This window comes from Carex rostrata, chromosome 9, assembly GCF_964058835.1.
Source record: "Carex rostrata chromosome 9, lpCarRost1.2, whole genome shotgun sequence".
NCBI lineage: Eukaryota > Viridiplantae > Streptophyta > Magnoliopsida > Poales > Cyperaceae > Carex > Carex rostrata.
Window position 1 is genome coordinate 1,987,504 of NC_135926.1, and position 20,031 is coordinate 2,007,534.

General features: G+C 34.0%; 1 protein-coding gene across 1 annotated transcript; it reads left to right on the plus strand.

Annotated features, from left to right (window-relative positions):
- Positions 1-6,414: 6,414 nt before the first annotated feature.
- LOC144559274 (putative protein phosphatase 2C 29) lies at positions 6,415-10,688 on the plus strand. The gene is made up of 4 exons (XM_078308292.1): positions 6,415-6,838; positions 8,802-9,166; positions 9,552-9,788; positions 10,189-10,688. Exons 1-4 carry the CDS (start codon positions 6,571-6,573, stop codon positions 10,453-10,455), a joined length of 1,137 nt encoding a protein of 378 aa, XP_078164418.1. The 5' UTR covers positions 6,415-6,570; the 3' UTR covers positions 10,456-10,688.
- The last annotated feature ends 9,343 nt before the right edge of the window (positions 10,689-20,031 follow it).

A 20,031-nucleotide genomic window follows, 5' to 3' on the forward strand; every position in this document is an offset into this window, starting at 1 on the left:
GAACCGATTCCATTTCGAATCGAATTAATTGCGAACTACACATTTTTCGAATCGAATCCGAATCGAATCACGAACTAAATTATTTTTTAGCAACACTAGTTATACCGGTAGTTTATACATTAATTTTTTCTCGCGGGACAAAATTCACATGGCTTCCTTTTACCAGTATGAATTATGAAATAAGTGTTTTTAAGTTGAAAAATTGTTCATGAAAAAATACATCAGAGACGGCTTTTGTTCACACAAAAGTATGCACAAAGTTTCAGTACAGCAAGCTGTACCTTTTAACCTTGATTACACTTTCGACTCAGATTGCAAGTGTACAATCCTAATCGCGTAGTATTATCAGGTATCGATCCACAGGGACGGTTGAAACTTAACTGGACTTTACTTAAATTAAATAAACTCTAGAAGTTGCAAATGTGATTTTGGTGTTTTAAAAAGATTAATAATAATATTCAAAACAATAAATCTTTTTGGGGTTTTGTTTAATAAGAATAAAAAGGCGTTTCCAGGGTTCATATTTTATTTCTGTCCAGCCCTGAGGCATACGGCCCGTACGGATTCCCGTACGGCCCGTAGGGGACCCTGAGTTAATGCTGCAGCTACTGTTTTCTGCGTTGGTGCTAATGTTTAGGGTTTCTATCGACCAGATCTAGATACCTAACCTCAACTTTCGCATTTTGGCCTAGTACCCGATTACCGGACTCAAATACTTCCCTCTTAGATGCGTTAAACCTCAACTTTCGCATTTTGGCCTAATTTATCTAAGTCACTTGTCGGTTTACTAAAAGTATCCAAGAACTTTCTCCTCAAGGAAAGTTTCACCTTTCGGGTACTCCTTGGTTTCACCCTACTTCATATACTTTATTCGGTTGGATTAAATGTCATAGACTTGGCTCCTAACACTTAGATGTGCGCATTCATCTAACGGGATGACTAATCGATTCAAGCAAGCACAAATAAAACAATCAAAATACTACACAACAAGGTAAAAACAAAGCATTCAACACAAAATCCAAGTAGCATACAAACAAAACCAAACTAGAAACTACATCTTGGCCCTAGAAACTAAAAGAAAAGAAAGCAAATTAAACAAGTAAAGATAATGGTAAGGGAGCTCATGGCAAAGCTCGAGGAACGAAGAAGATCCGTCGCAAAACTCTCGTTTTCCTCCTCTCTACTTGCTCTCCAAGCCAAGCCGTCGCTCCCAAACCCTAGGTTGATCCCCCCATGATGAGGAATGATCTCTCTCTCATGCCCCGTGATCTCTCCAAGAAGGATTGTATTTATTCCATGACCTAATCCCCCTTTTTCTGGTGTGGAATATCTCCTTTAATGACCCAGATCCCGTCCCCAGAGGCTTCCTTTTCGCCCCCCTTAAATTATGCTCATTTCAGATTCTAGCTGGATTTTCCGAATTTGCGTCCTACAGGCCGTAGGGGACCCCGTACGGGCCGTATGCCTGTGCTTTGTCTTGGAGACTTTGTGCCTCTGTTGTGGAACCTTCTCTGTGGTTGGGCAGATCTTGTACGGGCTGTACAAAATGTCATACGGGCCGTATGAAAAGTAGTCAGATCCAATTTTTCGCCTTTTTTCCTGCAAAATACCAAACAAAGCATAGCAGTACCACATTTCATCGAAATATAAGTAAAAAGTCCACATTTATAGGCTTTAAAGCACAGGTTTTAGTGTAAATCAGGGCCGTAATTTAGATATAATATGGAGATATCAGCTTTCTTGGTATGAACTATGAGAGAAGACCGAAGAGAGAGGAGAGACAGTCATCTAGGCCGGAGAGAGAAGTGACAGTCGGAGAGACAGCCAGTCGCCGAGAGCGTCGGCTAGATTTTAGAGCTAGAGGGAGAGTGAGTTAGAGAGAGGTGGAGAGAGAATTAGGTTATTGAGATTTGAGAGTGAGAGAGTGTCGGTTAAGTTAAATTATGACTCTCTATCTTGAATTTTAATTTCATCAGGTAAATGGATGGCCGGTGATTTTATGAGATTCGAACCACAAAAAAATCACGAACCTATTTCGATCGAACCAGGCTAGGTTTGAGTTTGGTCTGAATTAATTCCAAACCAAATCTGGTTTGGTTCGTTTCAATTTGAACCCATTTCGAATCGAATTAAATTCGAATCAAACCTGAATCAAACCCGAATCGAATCACGAACCTCGAATTTTTTTGCCAGCCCTACTTATATGTAAGCAATGTTCGGATCGATTAGTCTGTCATCAAATTTGCTTAGTCGATTGTGAAGACTAATTAGTCCATCTTAAGTTCAATGCTTAAATAGTAAAATGGAATATCCTAAACTAACTATAGAATATTATGATTATTTTCTTTCGAATAATTTTAATGTACATTTAGTTTTTCTTGTGCATTGACAATTAGTCGTTCAACAATATTTTATTTCATATGTTAACCATTGTTTCCAACACAAAAGCATTCATGTTGTTGTTATTCTTTGTAGTTTGCAGAATAAATTATAATCGATAGCTAAATAGTTAGACTAATATATTCAGGGACGGATTATAAATCATGCTAGGGAGTGATCAGCCACTTCCATAATTTTTTTAAATCATATATATTAAAATTTAATTAATTTTTTTTTATAATTTTTTTATAGTTTAGCTTCATCATTGTTTGTAACCTAGTAATTTAGAAGTCGCTTTTATTGTTGTAGAGATTTGCGTTCAAATTGCAGTGATCACATCTACATTTTTATATTAAATACGTAGATGTTCTGATATGCCAATGACTTTGATTAAAGAATGAAATTTCAAACTGAATATCATCCCTCTGATCAGATATTTTGATTCTATGTATATTTTTTTATGTTTGTTTACGTGTAGAAGTCTAAATTAATTTAGACACGTACACTCCACACGTACGCTCCACATGCAAGTTGTATCATATTTCTGATTGGTCATGATTTTTTTTTTAAATATCATTTAAGAAACTTTTGAATTGATTGATAATTGATTAGTCATGTCTTCATTTCTTTCTATTTTTTCATATCATTGAAGGAATGTTATTTGTCATTTTGTATGAGATATTTTTGTTTTCTCTTATAATATATCATATTGCAACACACAAACACGATACTCGTATTTATATTGTGTTTTTTACTCCCTCTGATCTAATTTTTCTAGTTCCACCCTGAAATATATCTTACATTTACCTAGATATAAACAAGCGAATATTAAGTCAACTAATTATTTAATGAATAATTATTTCAGTATTCGTGCTACAGTACCTGCACTGTACCCGCGCTACAGTACATGCACTGTGGAATAATGTATTATGGTCCCCACTAATTATATTGTGTCCACTAATTATTATTCTAAAAATATATTATATAGTCTTAACTAATTATTATTCTAAAATCCCAGTAGCATCATTTCTGTATGGTCCCCACTAATTATATAGTTTCTCTTTTATAGTCTTCAAACTCGTTCCTGCATCAACCTTTCTCTAACAAAAATAGTTGATTTCATTGGAATAAATATTTCAGTGCATAGATATAAAAACTCCCAGTACTTAGATATTAACACTTTCCGTGTCATATGTAAAAAATACTTAGATATTTATATATTTGTAGTTATAAATACTTAGAAGATAAGATATTAATACTTAAAAAAAGATATTAATACTTTGATGCGTAACTTGTTATGATTATGATTATCCCTTTTCGAGTTCTCCAATCCTCCCTGCGTCAGTTTTTCTCTAACAAAAATAGTTGACCTCATACGTATAAATACTTCAATATATAAGTATAAATACTTTCAATACTTATATATTAATACTTTCAGTGTCATATGTAAAAAATACTTGCAAACATAGTTATAAATACTTGTACAGCGAGGTATACATACTTGCGCGATGACAAGTCCGAAGGTACGTCATCATGGATCTCATTTGAAAGAAAAAAAAATGTGTAAGTATTAATAATTGTGGAAAAAAAAATTAAAATTGTAGAGATTTTGCAGTCCCTGTAGGAAGTTACCTTTCTGCATTTAATTTTTAGTGGTCTCCCCACGGTACAGTGCGGGTACAGTACTACGGGTACTATTATCTTCGCGCTACAGTTCTCACACAATAAATAATTGTTTACCTCATAGCTATAAATACTTCCGTACTTAGGTATAAATACTTTCGTGCATAGGTATTAATACTTTAGAAAAAAAAATTCAAATTGTGGAGTTTTTGCGATCCCCACAAAAAGTTATTTTTTCATATTTAATTTTCAGTGGTCCCCCTGCGGGTACAGTGCGAGTACTGTAGCGCGGGTACTATTATCAGCTCCCTTCTTTAATTACGTGTATATAGAGAATAATACAAATGCATAATTATCCATAAAATTATGTCCAATCGCCACATAATAAATAGTAACATCTCCTTGATACATAGAAACACACATGCCATTTTTCCCATCATTGTCTATAGGGGCGGACCCAGAGTAGACCAGGGGGGCAACCGCCCCCTCTTGGATTTCAAGTTTTAGTGGTGATTTATCGGTCCCGATCGACTTTGCCCCCCTCTGGATGTTTGATTTGTAATTCAGGTTAAATTTAGTGTTAAAATCAAAATAAATTTCTTAAATTATGATTGGTAATTAAAATTATAAGTTCAAGCATCATAAATTATAAGTGAGAGTATTGAAAACTATAAGTCAAAGCATTGTTTTTTTTATGAAGTACCTAATTAGTTAATGAGTTTAAATCCAATTCGATAATTTTTTGCCCCCTCTCCGACGAAAATCGTGGGTATGTCCCTGATTGTCTGTATGAAATATAATATTAGATAAATTGTTGGAAAAATCAGGGAAAAAAAAAACAGGAAGAAAGTCATCAATCAGCACACTTGAATAAAATAATCAAATTATATGCGTAAATAGTTACATAGAATATACTAATTAGTTAACTGTAGAATTTTATGATTACTTTCAAATAATTTTAGCGTATATTTTCATGTACATAACAATTAATCGCCCAATAGTATTCTATTAATATCTTTTAAGTACATACTATATAATGTTTCCAACACAAAAACCTCCATGTTGTTGTTGTTCCTTGGCCAATAATTGTGATTAAAAGATAAAATTTCAGAGATTGAATATTAGCTGTGCAATCAAATATTTTGCATTCTTTTTATTGTATGCATTTTTTATTTATGTTTTTTTAACACGTACTCTCCATATGCAAATTATATCATCTTTCTGATTGCTCCTGATTTATTTTCATTTTTTAATTGTCACATAAGGAATTTTTAGATTGATTGATAATTGATTAGTCATGTCTTTATTTCTTTCCATTTTTTTTATAACTTCTAAGAAATGTTATTGTCATTTAATATGTAATTTTGTATGAGAATTTTATATGAAAATATGTATGTTATTTAATGAAATATGTCATTTAAGGAATACTATTTACGTGAAGATGATTTAGTAAGTCATTTAGGAATGTTATTTGTCGTTATCTATTTTTTATTTATTTATGAAAATATATAATTTTGTATGAGTTTTTTTTTTTTCTTATAATATATTTCTAGTAATAATATATATTGCTTAATAGAGAGACCAATAATTATATATTTATCACACAAACCGTTTCCCTTCATTATCTATAAGGATGAAATATGTATTATTGGATAAATTAGGAAGAAAAAAAAGCCAAGAAAATGTCACCAGACAGCTCACTTGAATAGAAACATACCGAAGAATTTCAGCCGGAAAACCGTTTCTTGTCACACTCAGTCAGAGAAGGATAAAACTACTCTCCATTTCATTCTTCTGATGAAGCCTTCCATTGTCTGCTTTAAGTCATGTTTTCTTTTTATTTTGTCGAAGAATATACCGAAATTACATTTTGAATGGAGATCTCCATTTTCATAACTTCAGTAAAGTGTAGAGACTAGAGAGCAACATGTGACGCAAGTAACAATCAAGGTAACACGCGTTTTGCATCTGCACTTTCCTTTTTCTCACTTTGAATCGCTGCTAACGCGTCTCCGTTGGATAATATTATGACAACACCAACACCACGAAAAAATTCACCGATTTCCTTCATTCTCTCTGACTGATTGTTCGACCCCACTGGAACAACCTAAGAAGACTAGTCTAAATGATATGTTCCATGTCTAGTCAAATTCAAAGAATGAAATTAATGCTTCCACTCTTCTAATTTTCATTTAATTCTTTTGGACCCCATCGTTGATCTTATTCCACATCATCTCCGCGTGCATGATGACCATGAAGATTTTCTGTAAGCCGGGTGCATTAGATGATACCTCAGTACACACCGATTTGTGGGACCAGACGAGATTTTACTGACCTTAAATCATTGCACCGTGTGTACCTAGAGTTCTTACATCACAATCCAACGGGTTATCAGCGTAGCCCACCCGTTTGTCCCCTCCGAGAAAGGGAAAAAAAAGACCAAAACCACTAAAAACCCCCAAAACCCTACTACTCGCATCATATTCCTCAGAACAACATATAATTACCAAAGAGAGAAAAGAACAAGAATAAGAAAGCCAGATAGTGAGACAAGTACTACAACAGAACATGAAGATGGAATGGAGCATCTTTGACAGGTGGTGGTGTTGCGGTGGCAGCTCCAGAGAACGGGATGACGGCTTGATGTGGGAAATGGGGTTGAAGGAGCATGCAACCGGTAATTTCTCAATCGCTGTCGCGCAAGCGAACGAGTCGCTTGAGGATCAAGGCCGGGTTGTGACGATGCCTTCGGCTACTTATATCGGGGTCTTTGATGGACATGGCGGGCCTGAGGCTTCCAGATTCGTTAACCACCGGCTTTTCTCGCTGATTCATGGTGAGTGAAGATTCTAATTGAGCCTTTTGTTTTCTTTATTATTGCAATTTTCAGGAGTTTATTATTGTTACTATTTTAAGTCTATGGGTTTTTTTATTTATTTTAGTTATGGATGGTCATAGATACTTGCTAGCTGAAAAATGGAAAAATCATAGCTGTTAGATATCTCATTCTTTGTTTTTACTCTAAATGTTTGTTGGAGTTGAGATTCTTGAGTGAAGGGATGGTTATTGATTGAAGAGAAGCGACACGTGTTACTCGGAGAGAGGCATCTCATATGATTTTTTGTTTTAAAATGATATCTCACCTCCTCAGTAAGACCTGGTGCCAAAAACAGGGCAGAAGCTGTATGAAAGGAGAAATATATTTTTCTAATGAGAAAGTGACAACATAGTCAAGAGTCAACGGATGAAGTCTTCCTTTGGAAATTATATCATTTATTACTTTTCCCACACTTTGACCGTCTTTTTCTCCATGCACATGCAGTCTTTGTTGCGTCATAGCCTGTATAACCGTGTCCTCAAGCAGTAGCAGATGATCCCTGTTTTTTCTTTTTACTACTAAATTACATGGTCTAGGTCCATAACCCTCCACTCCAGTAGCTCAGGTTTAAATACGAGCCTTCCAATTTGATCCTGTTTGAGCTTTTAATTAGATTGGATTAATTGTACAATTTCCTATTGGATGAGAGGCCACGGCGTAGAGTTGGTCAAAATCTGATCCAACCTGTGAAACATGCCCAATGTGGATTTTTCTAGGAATTTCACCTACTAACTTTACAAAAACTTTGCCTAATTGCATCCATACTCCTGACCTACCTCAAAAAAATTTCAGAAATTCAATTCTAGAAGAATGACAAGACTTGAATTAGGATTTAAGCAACTTAAGCAAAAGCCTGTAATGACTCTAGCTGGGTTCTTCTGTAACTTAATATAATTCCGGAAAGAAATAATTACAACAACATAAAGCTCAGTTTATTTTGAAATTGAAACTGATCTGAAACCTTGATCCATATCGAAACTTGAATTCTCCAAGATTTGAACTAATCTGAGCCCTGATTGATCTTGAAGCTGACTTTGAAACCGTACAAGAACTGAAAATCCATTGACCAGAGTTGAAAGACAAGACCAACCTAAACAATTTGGCTTAAATTAAAACATGACTCCAACCAGCTTAACCAACAAAATCACTATCCACATGCCTTGTTGCCACCTCTAGTCTGCAGCTGTGGACGTTAAACTGTTTTTTCTGGAATATAAACTGTAACAATATACTTAATTATTTTGTATGGTTCTACCTACAATTTCTTAATAATAGTACTGTTCAACTTCTGATACTACGGAAAATATTTTTCCTTGAGGGCCATCATATAAATTATGAACATTGTGAGGATTACATAGCAGAAAAAACAAATGATTTTGTAATTAACATCAATTTTGAGCTAGCAGTCTCCTATGTTAATTCATGAAGGTGCAATGCGTGAGACTCTTTTTCAATAGAATGTTTTCAATAAAGGATTACTGCAAAACGTTTTCAATTTTGAATAACCAGCATTGCATACATTATATTCGTAAAATTCCAGCATTGCAATGAAGGATTACTGCAAAAATTTCAATTTTGAATAACCAGCATTGCATACATAAGCAGAGATATTTAATAATCCAGTTGTAAAATCCATTTCAAATTAGTAAATGCCAAGAATTCCCTATTATGTTTTCCTTCAGACTGCTCCATCTGTGTTAAGATGCAACATGCTTCATTTTCTTAATAGCATATTCTCTATTTATTATAGTGATACAGAATTACAGATCCAATTCTCCTGCTCAACTCTTGTGGATCATCATATGATAAAAAAGACTTCGAAGGATTATAGTGATAACGGTTAACTAAACAAAACTGAATCAAAGAATCATTCTGTACACAAATTTTCTAATTATGGTATGCATTTTTAATATTTTGACAGAACTATCGAAAGAAAACGGAGGCCTATCAACAGAAGTACTTTGCAAGGCATTTGATACAACAGAGAAGGAGTTCACTGGTTTGGTGCAGCAAACCGGTGTCACTCGACCGAGGATAGCATCAGTGGGGTCATGCTGTCTGGTTGGTGCCATTGAGGCTGGTGTTTTGTATGTTGCCAATCTCGGTGACTCGCGTGCAGTGCTAGGGTTGAAGAATGCGGCAGGACTGACGGTGGCTGAGCGGCTGTCAAGAGATCATAATGTGGCTCAGGCAGAGGTTCGGGCTGAGGTGGAGCGAGACCACCCCGATGATTCAAGAATTGTGGTGCGAACACAAGGTGTTTGGAGGATCAAAGGAATCATTCAGGTCTGCACTTCTCTTTGTTTGTTTGTGTGATGCTTATAAATCTATACTGGTAAATACAGGCTGGTATATACAACTGCAAGTACTGGTACTGTCTTAATGCAATAATATAAATAAATTATTCAGTTCTCACACTGTGCGTATACCAGAAAGTATTCGTAGTGTAACTTTAGATGGAACTTAATCTTCATAAAAACCATTACCAGTACCAGAGGATAAAGAGTAAAAGACGTGGATACAAAATGGAGATAAGAGTACCAGTACCAGAAAAAATGTCCTTGTAAATTCTCTTTGTAAAAGACCTGGAATAAAGTTTACATAGATTTCTCTTAAGAAAATCATCTCATCACATTTGGGAATTAACTTAATTAATCAATCAATAACTCAGGTATCAAGATCTATTGGAGACGTCTATTTGAAGAAACCAGAGATAAGCCGTGACCCTCAATTCCAACGGTCCATTCCTCCCATTCCACTGAAACGACCAGTCATGACTTCTGTGCCTTCGATTCGGGTCCGAAAGTTGCAACCACAAGATACCTTTGTCATATTCGCATCTGATGGTCTCTGGGAACAACTGAGCGATGAAAATGCTGTTGACATTGTTTTTAGTAACCCAAGAAAAGTAAGATTCTTTGCTTACCTTATATTATAATTGATATATTTTTTTAAGCTTTTGATTTGTCAGAGTTATATATCCATACCAATTTTTAGTTTGTTGCACTCAAGAACCTGTTAGTCGACAATTGCATTTTATTTTTTTATAAGGCTTAACACTGTCTAGGTTATCATTGAGGTACCATTGCTGGAATGCTGGTAGCAGATTTTACAATTGCATACCAGTTATATTTAATTTTTCTTTTAAAGGTTTATATTGTCTTTCTGTTGGTAGTATAGTCGTTATCAACATGAGCCCTTTAATTTCTATGCTTCCCTTTACTCGTGTCTCATAGAGGGACACATACTACAAATTTAAATCTGAGATCTTTAAATTGCCTACTAAATTGTTTTCAAAATCCTTTCAGGGAATAGCAAAGCGGTTAGTGAAAGCAGCCGTGAATGAGGCCGCAAAGAAAAGGGAGATGAGGTATGAAGACATGGCAAAAATAGAGAAAGGGGTTAGGCGCCACTTCCATGATGACATAACTGTAATAGTAATATTTCTAGATGATCCGAAAAGGCGTCAGTCAAAATTTAAAGGCCTTAAAATTGATAGCACTTCGGCTCCAGTTGATGTATACTCTCTAAAAGCTGATGAATTAGATGACCCTTCTCGACCTGTGCTGAGATGAAAAATATAAATTCTGGGTAGTTAGTTTATGTTTTATGAAAAACAAACAGTAGAGTTTCTGTTGACAGGATAATTTCAATAACAACCTTTTGTTAAGATGGAGGTGATTATTGAAATTATATTTGTTCGGGTTTAAAGAATTAGCCAGTGGTTTTTAAATTTGGATATATGTTCCTGTAATAGCATTGTGGATATAAATGGTGGCAGTGCTTTCTTATTTGAAGCTGTTGATAATTTCAAGAGGTTCTTTATTCTCTTTAGTCATAGAAGATATATCAATATATTAGTGGTTTAATTTCAAATTAGTTTTCAATTTTCGAACCTACTTTAGAACACTAGTCTTGAACTTAACTAAGCCATCTAGGTGTGTCAACGGATACTAGATGGATCGAGTGAAAACATTTTTATATCCGTATCCATTACAAATTGATTTTACCTGTTACAAATTGACTTTACTCATAACCTACACTTATCCGTTATCATCATTGAAGAACAAAACGATAATGGGGATAAATAAAGAATAATGGAAGATCACCGAATAAAGATTCAATCTGAACCGTTCAGAGAACTTAGAAACAAAGTCTCGTGCTTCCCACAAGTAATTAAATTCTGTAGGCCTAAACTATATTGGAATTTGTGGCCTAATCAAATTTTCAGAGCAATAGAATGGGATTCATTTATGTATTTTAATAATTAATTAATCACACACATAGGACGTTCAATTGTCGAAGTCTAGATAATTTGATCAAAAGGCATTTTTCCAACATTATCTTCTCTTCGAGAATTTAGTAAAATGCTGTTGGCCAATATGGATATTCATTATTCATCAATATATATAAAATTATTTTTTTATATTAATTCGATCGGATAACGGGTACGAAATAGTCTTTTTTCGTATCCTTATCTGTTTAGATAACGAAAAAAAAATTCTTTATCCATATCTATATTCAATAAGTTAACAAAAAAAAAAAAAATCTTACACATATCCGTATATGATATAGCTCAAGTAAACAGATAAAAGGGTGTTATTGATACTCCTAAAGCCATGCGTTAGTAAACACAAAGTGGAGAAGAGTAAATAAGTCCGTCAATAATTAAGAAATGAAAGATAGAAATTTAATTATTCAGCTACAAATTTTATATCACTAATCACCGAAGAATGTTCAGAAAAAAAAAATCTGAACGCACATCTTTAGAGATGTTGTCTAAATACAAGTATTTAGGAGTTCAAATGCAGAGATTTAATATTGTAATTCTAATAGTTACTATCGGATATTTTCAAAAAAAAAAAATACAGAGATTTAATAATTTTCTTTTTATCTTTTGGGTTTATCATCTAAATAAACGTGTTTAGACAACATTTATGATCAACACCACATACTGCATGGTGAGATGTTTTGAAGTATTAGGATAATTATGGTTCTAAATAGCACGCTATAGTGTTGCTACAGTATTTTCAGACCATAAAACTATAATGCTATCAGAGCTATAGTAACGTAATATGGACACAACGTTATTTTTTTAGCCGTTTTGCTATGACACAATAAACACTATTTAAACTTTTGGATAGTCTCGAATGGATTGGTGAACGTTGAAGTCATCAGTGTCATGTTTGATTGTGGAGTAAGAGATTTGATAAATTTTTCATCCACACTTAAGATTTTAAATGAGAAGTAAAATTTTAAATTAATTTAGTCTAAATTTTTTTAGACCAATTAACTTATTTAACACTTTCTCTGCTTATAGAATCTAATATCATAGATATATATTTATTTTTTAATATCTTATTACTCTAAACAAATTAATTTAAGCTATGGCTTAAATTGCAAACAAAATATAAAATGTAAATAATGTAAGATGAAATATACAACTTAATCCGTCTGGCAATCAAACATGACAAAATCAAGAATTAAAACTGCAGGAATCGAGTGAGCGACCGGTAGATATGGGAACCCGGATCACCCCATGGTACTTAGACTTAGACTCAGTGGCGTAGCCAGGATTTGAGTCAGGGGTGGGCAGAAATCAGGTTCTAATATTTTTTTTTAACGGGTTCGGATTCGAATCGCCTTCATAATTCTCTTTCCGCCTTTGTCTGCCTACCAAATTGCATTCTGCCTATCGAATCGGTTGTAAAATTGCATCTGCATTGCCGAATTGAACAAAGATTTAAAAATACATTTCTTTCCTAATTAGATTAAACGACTCACAAACCATCTTTGAAATCTGAACTGACAATCGGTACTCCGAATTGAATCCAAAAATAGACAAAATCAAATTAAAAAAAAAATTTCAGGGTAGGCAGCTGCCTACCCCTGTGCCACTGTGGCTCCGCCACTGCTTAGACTCAAGCAAATTACAAACGGACAGTTCAAATCGTTCTTTTAACTTGGCACAAATTTCAAAACAGATCCCTATAGTTTCTATAGGTATCAATTGACTTTGATCGTGTCAGAATTAATGTGGACCGTCCGTTTGTAATTTGTTTGAATCAGATACCTGAGAGGAAACGGATTATAGCTGTGGTCACACTAGTGACTAGCTACGACCCTCAATGCTATTGCTAGCTGCTTGTGCGGTAAGCAGGAATTCGCATCCCTGAGATATCGCATATTTTACGTGACTTTTTGGAAAATCTCAACCGTTCAAATACGTTCTGCACGAATCTCAAATCTCAAATAATACTGCCCTGCGCTATTCCCGAATAGGCACCGGACAAGTCGGTCATGCAGATCCGCACTGGGTCTGCAGCGGGTTTCTTCGCACGTCTTGATCAATTCAATGTATTAATATGTGCGCTCTCTCTCCGATACAGACCACAAATCATTCTCAAGGGTTCTCAACTCCTCATCTATCCAGCAAAAGGAGAAAAAGATAAACCAAAAACCAGAGGGAAACACGTGAGCCCAGCTATGCCACTTGCCACTTGGGTTTAAAAGTTTTGACTAAGTTCAAAACATTTTTTTCTAATTCAAGAACAAACGATTGGATTTTTCAATTTTTAAAGTTCAAACAGTCGATTCAAACCGTTAGATGTTCAATCTATATTAAAATGTGTTTGGAGATCAAATTTTACATTTTTTTGAAATTTTTTTACTATTTACTAAGATGGTTTGAAAATTGATATTTTTATTAAATTTTTGCACTATTGAAAATCAGCAATTTTCAAATCATCTTAATAAATAGTAAATTTTTTTTTTTAAAAAAATGTAAAATTTGGTCTCCAAGTACATTTTAATATAGATTGAACATCTAACGGTTTGAATTGACTATTTGGATTTTGAAAACTGGAAAACCGAATCGTCTGTTCCGGAGGCTAGAAAAAAAAGTTTCGAGTTTAACCAACATCTTTTAATAATATATTATATTATTATTAGATTTTTTTTCCAAAAAAATAATATATATATATATATAGAGAGAGAGAGAGATGGGCTATGGTGAGTTGCGAAGTAAAACACGTTTCTCCTTCACGCCGTATTTTTATTTTGAAAGTCCAAATGACCGATCCGAACCGTTAGATGTTTAATCCATATTGAAATGTGCTTGGACACCAAATTTTATACTTTTTGGAATTTATTTACTATTTATTAAGCATTTTTGAAAATTGCTGTTTTGCTGTAAACAGTAAAAAACAGTAAAATTTTCTGGACCATCAGATCAGCGACTTTCAAAATTGCTTAATAAATAGTAAAAAAATTCCAAAAAATGTAAAATTTTGTCTCCAAGCACATTTCAATATGGAGAACAAGATGAACGGTTCGGATCGACGTTTTGAACTTTAAAATCACAAAATATGAGCGTGAAGTAAAATAGTCATTTTACTTCGCAACTCACCGTAGCCCATCTCTCTCTCTCTATATATATATATATATATATATATATATATATATATATAATACTTGATGTGTTTGGATGAAAATGCAAAATAGTCGAGTTAGAAGTTAATTAAGCACACTGAAGACTGCTAACTCAATTGCTAACTTAAAATTTTGTTGAAATAGCGAAATAGCCTCTAATCCAAGAAAGAGACGCATCGAAAACGTGTCCAAACACATAATAGAAAATCTCAGCTACCAGTATTAATTCCTAAATTGGTGCTATATTGTGAACCATCTAAACGCAACCTTATTGTTTAGAATAATTATTAAATTATGCCCACCCTAATGATTTTTCTAGCTTCAACAAGAATACCATTGATTTTCAGTTTTTAATTCACTCAATTAGAGCGAGAAAGGACAGTTTTCACATGAGATAATTCTATCTTTTGTACATGTGAGGCTTTTGAGTTGGAAAAATTACGGGACAAGCCCAAAATTAATGTAGATGCCTCCTCTCAGTAAGATCTTCAAGTTATATGCAAGAAAAATGCTATCAATTGCGAAAAATAACCGTTATTTTCGAACCATATGCATTTGTTAACTGATGTACGTAGTGTCTCCTTTACAATTTCTAACGTCCAATATAGATCGAGTTCAAACTTAATTTTACAATCCTTTAAAAAATAACCATATTCTTTCTATTCCTTATAATTAATGTTGAGTTAGAAAATGAAGTCGGCTAATTAGTGATATAATTTGGGTCTTTTTTGGTCTTAAGGAAGTGGCCAGTTAACTTAAATTTGAACGACCAATTAAGCCGGAAATATAGCTTATAATTTACTAAAAAAAGTTGGTTTAATAATGACAGATGTCAGACATGAGTTTATTGTCTTGCATGTTATATGTTGGAACTTGCATACATACCTTTTTACCTAAAAAATATTTGTTCTTCTTAATTTATTCAGATGTAGCGCCTAGCTTTGGATTTTTATCCTGCTGCTTTTTGATTAGTTGATAAGATCTAATGCCAAATGAATGACAGCATATTAAATATGTGGATAAAACCTGGACCCTAGTATGACCATGACATTAACATACGTGTCCCTTAACCAGAGAGAGAGTTACACATGATACTAATATATACATGAGGAGGGTTCAGATGCCTCCATTTTTTGTGCCTCCATTTTTTGTGCCTCCATCATGCCTCCATTTTTAAAAACTTAAATAACTCAAAGTTTAAAACTTAAACGTCAAAATAAAACCTCTAGATGTGATTTATGTTATTTTCTCTATATGTCAATAAAAAATTATCACATTTTGATTTTGCTTTTATGTGAATCAATAAGTTAAAAAATCAACGTTTAGAAATTATCCACATTAGTATACATTTTTACAAGCTCAAAATGATAACCAAAACAAAGTTGAAATGCCTTAATTTTACACGTGTATAAATAAAATGATTTAGTTCATATCCAACGGTTTTATTTTGAATTTTAAGATTTAAATTTTGAGTTATTAAAGTTTTTAAAAATGAAGGCATAATGGAGGCATTTGAACCATCATCTATATACATACAACCTCATGCATTAATGTAAATGTATAAATAATTATGTTTCTCAATACGTAATTTAGTACTCGAGAGCAATTAGATAATTGTTGTTAAAGATGAAGAATCAAAAGACAATTAGTAAAATAAATAAATAAAATCTGAAAAATATCAATTCTATTATTTTTTTTGGAATATTTGATTTGATATATTGTAATCAGCTGAGTTAGTTAAATATTTAATAAATAATTAGGAATAAAACATTAAAAACACCCTAACAAATTTTTAGACCTTGTAACCTATAAATAAGCAATGTATATATTGAAGCTTAATAACAATTAAAATTTAATCAAATAATAATGCGTAATTTAATTAGTACTCTGTTCACGCAAATAAAATCGTGTATGTTCAAGCTGATAAAATTAAAACAAGGTACAAGAACTTGAGGATATTAACAATTGGGCAAATATTTACTAGATATGTTCCCAATAAAATTAAAAGAAGTGTCACACTTCAAGTGTATATTCATTAAACAGTAAGGGTTCCAATCTGAGGTTGCAACTTTCTTATTCATTTGGACAAAATGGTGGGGCCAGTACTATTTTACATAAATTTACAGAAAAACTAAATTTATTAGATGATCGATCGGCAGTTTTAATTTTCTTTTCATATTTGAGTGAAAATTTAGTTCCCTTAAGTTCAAACAATACCTAAATTTCAGTTCTCTAGACTTCTAGTTGAACTTTGTTAGATTTTGGACTTCTTGTTAGATCATCTAGCTTCCCAACAAATAGTAACATGAAAGTGGAAATTATTCTCATGAAAAAGTTTATATCTTTTTGTGGTCACCAAGTTATCATGAGCAAAGCAATATGAAACAGAGGATTTAGGTGCAACTGTGATACTTTTATTGAGCCAAGCAATTATGATATCTTGTTCTTTTCTGTGTGTTTTCTTTTACATTAGTTGGAAATTAAAAATATTATTGAACAGTACTGCCAGACGTTAGCATGGGAACACCACTAAAGCATTTGTCATGCGTACACCCAATGGCTGTATTTTTCTCCATTTATATGCTAGATTCATTGCTAAAGTGTACCCTTCAAATAGAAAAAATGGCCCCGAGGGACTTCTCAGCAAATAAAGGGAAAAAAAATAGTAAAAGTGTCACTTTTTTGTATTTAGAGATGACTGAAAGGTGAAAGCGGATCCAGCATTGGGGTTCTTGTCTTGGACCACAAACACACACACACACACACACTTGCCTTCTATTGGGTGGAAAGCACTCAAATTGTAAAAAAAAAATTGACTCCAAACTCAAAGCAGAGCTCACTTTAATTTAATTTCCAGTGCCTAGTAGGGTTTTTATCACGGATGAACAAAATATTTTACTAATACGGCTAGTAGATTACAGACTGTCGTAAATTAACTAGTTTAGACTTTAGACTGTGGGATGTTTAGGAGTAGACAAAATTCTTCCAAGAATAAGTAATAACTCGATTATACATAGACTTATATTTGATTTTCCAAATTCAAGAACTAATTAACAATTGTCTATCTCTGAATCAATGTGGCTCTGTCACTGACATCAATACTACTATATAGGGCTGTCAAAAAAACTCGCGGCTCGTGGCTCGCCTCTAGCTCGCTCGCTAACAGCTCGCTCGGTAGTGGACCGAGCTGTTAACGAGCCAACTCGGCTCAGGCTTGGGCCAAAATAAACGAGCTGAGCCAGGGGTCAGCTCGGCTCGTTAAGCTACAGTGAATTTAGGGTTTAGTCCCGTATAATTTCAAGTCCAGTCCCATTTTTAAAGGTGCAATTATGCAAAATTGATATATTTTCGGTTTGGGAAGAAAGGATATGGCTTTAGTTGCTTGAAGATGTGCCTGCTGGACAATTTCTTAAATTTTTTGAATGAGATTTCTTATTTTTTTATTTTTGAATTTGTATAATAGAACCCAATAAAGCCCAACGATCCAGCTCGTCAGCTCGCGAGCTGGCTCGGGCTGGCTTGTCACAAGCTGAGCCAGGAGTTTTGGCTCGGGTGACCTAGGTCCAGCTCGCTCGGTCCAGGCTCAGGCCAAAATAAACGAGCTGACCTATGGCCCAACTCGGCCCGAGCCAGCTCGTTTACAGCCCTACTACTATAGCAATTTAACAATGTATTTTCTTTTCTTTTTTAATCAAGAAAACTTCCACAGTTTTAATTTTTAAATTTGAACAGTATATCTTTAAAGATATCAAATAAATGTATCATCATTAAATTTTAATTTTCGTTAGAATTACTATCTATTTTATTTAAGAGTGAGTCTATGGTACTATGCATATTACGATTTGTTACGGTGCTACGGTTCTATATTCGAGTTTTCAAATCCTAACGGTCGATCCGAACCGTTCATCTTGTTCTCCATATTAATGTGTTTGGAGACCAAATTTTACATTTTTTGAAATTTTTTACTATTTTTTTAGATTTATTGAAAATCACTGTTTTTGGATGGTCCAGAATTTTCAGGTCAAGTGATTTTCTAAATATCTAAAAAAATAGTAAATTTTTTTCAAAAAATGTAAAATTTGGTCTCCAAACACATATTAATATGGAGAACAAGATGAACGGTTCGGATCGACCGTTAGGATTTGAAAACTCAAATATAGAGCCGTAGCACGGTAACAACCCGTGATATGCATAGTACCATAGACTCACTCTTTATTTAATATAGTAATTATATCGAACAATTCATTAGAATACAAGAAAAAAAAAACACATCCGCAAACCAACACCAATTTTGGGATTGATTATAACAATTCATAAGTTCGACTATTTAAAAATCGATATAAGATTAAAAAAAAAACACATCCAGCTTTAGAATGTGAAGATTCAAACCTAGAAATAAGTATTGGACAATTGTCATGAACCAAAAGTATCTGAAACTGAATTAGTGTAAGTACGAATTAATTCTACCCGACACGTACGTATTATGTCTACTTCTACTTAGGGGTGGCAAAAAAGCTCATAGCTTGTGGCTCGATCGTGACTCACACTTGACTCACTCGCTAACAATTTGTTTGTTATTGGACCGAGATGTTAACGAGCCTGGAGCCTGGACACTAACTCGGTTCAAAATTAACAACTTCAACCTGGATTCTGGCTTGCTCGCGAGCTGGCTCAGTTAGGCATCAAATTTGTGTGCATCTTATACTGTCCAGCTCGGCCCAGCTCGATTTAGCTTGGTCGAAAAAGTTTGTAGAATTTATTTTCTTTTAAAAACAAGATTCAGTCAAACCCAGCGAGTCAGTTCGTCAAATCACGAGTTATAACTCGGTCCAGCTCGTAATGATTTCAAGCTAAGATTTCAACTCAAGCATCTAAAATCAGCTCGCTCGTGACTCAAACGAGCCAGCTTATAATGAGTTCAAATTGGACTGAGCTCGTGATCAATGGCGGACCTAAAGAGGCTTAGGAGTAGGCACTTGCCTACCCTGGATTTGAAATTTTAGACCTAGTGGTAAATTAAACTTGTGCCTACCCCTGTATCACGTGTCGTGCCATGATCAAGTCAGAATTTTACGTGCCATACTGTTCTGTGATAAAATTTGGAAGGATAGTCATGACACATTAGTAGCGCTTTGACCACACGTGACTGGTTTGTCACGTTTGGTCATATTTAACTATTTTTTTTTCATAATTTATGTTAGTTTATTCAAGATTCACTATTTGATCAAGATTTAACAATCCTAATTACACGTGACTCATGTGACCACATGATGTGCCGCGATTAAATTTTTCGTATGATATGTGTCGTGCCAAATTTTCAAAAAATGGCCACGCCACAGGATATGTGAATCACAACACGTGATCGGCACATGTGTTGTGCCGTGACGTATCTAGTCACGCCATGGCTTTTTTAAATTCCTATCCACTACTTCGCTCTTATTTGTCAGGAAAAAAAATTACACTATTGTCAGTAGTTTGTGCCTAGTACCTTTGACTGAAATTTTGAATTCGCCCCTGCTCGTGATGAGCCAAACTTATTGCCACCCCTACTTCTGTCACCCATATTATATCATCAGATAACTATAGTCTATATATGTATAACTATGTTACTATGTAGAGATTCTATGTTTGTTTAATTACAAACAGTACAAAATGATTAGTGGTAACAAACAGCCGCAACTTTAGACTAATAACCCATGCATGCCCTCATACTAAATTAC

What these genes read in the sequence shown, in the direction of transcription:
- LOC144559274 (XM_078308292.1), top strand. Translation starts at nt 6,571, where the DNA reads ATGAAGATGGAATGGAGCATCTTTGACAGGTGGTGGTGTTGCGGTGGC. An exon ending in GGATCAAAGGAATCATTCAG is followed by an intron (nt 9,167 to 9,551) that starts GTCTGCACTTCT and finishes TCAATAACTCAG; the next exon opens with GTATCAAGATCTATTGGAGA. An exon ending in TTTTTAGTAACCCAAGAAAA is followed by an intron (nt 9,789 to 10,188) that starts GTAAGATTCTTT and finishes AAATCCTTTCAG; the next exon opens with GGAATAGCAAAGCGGTTAGT.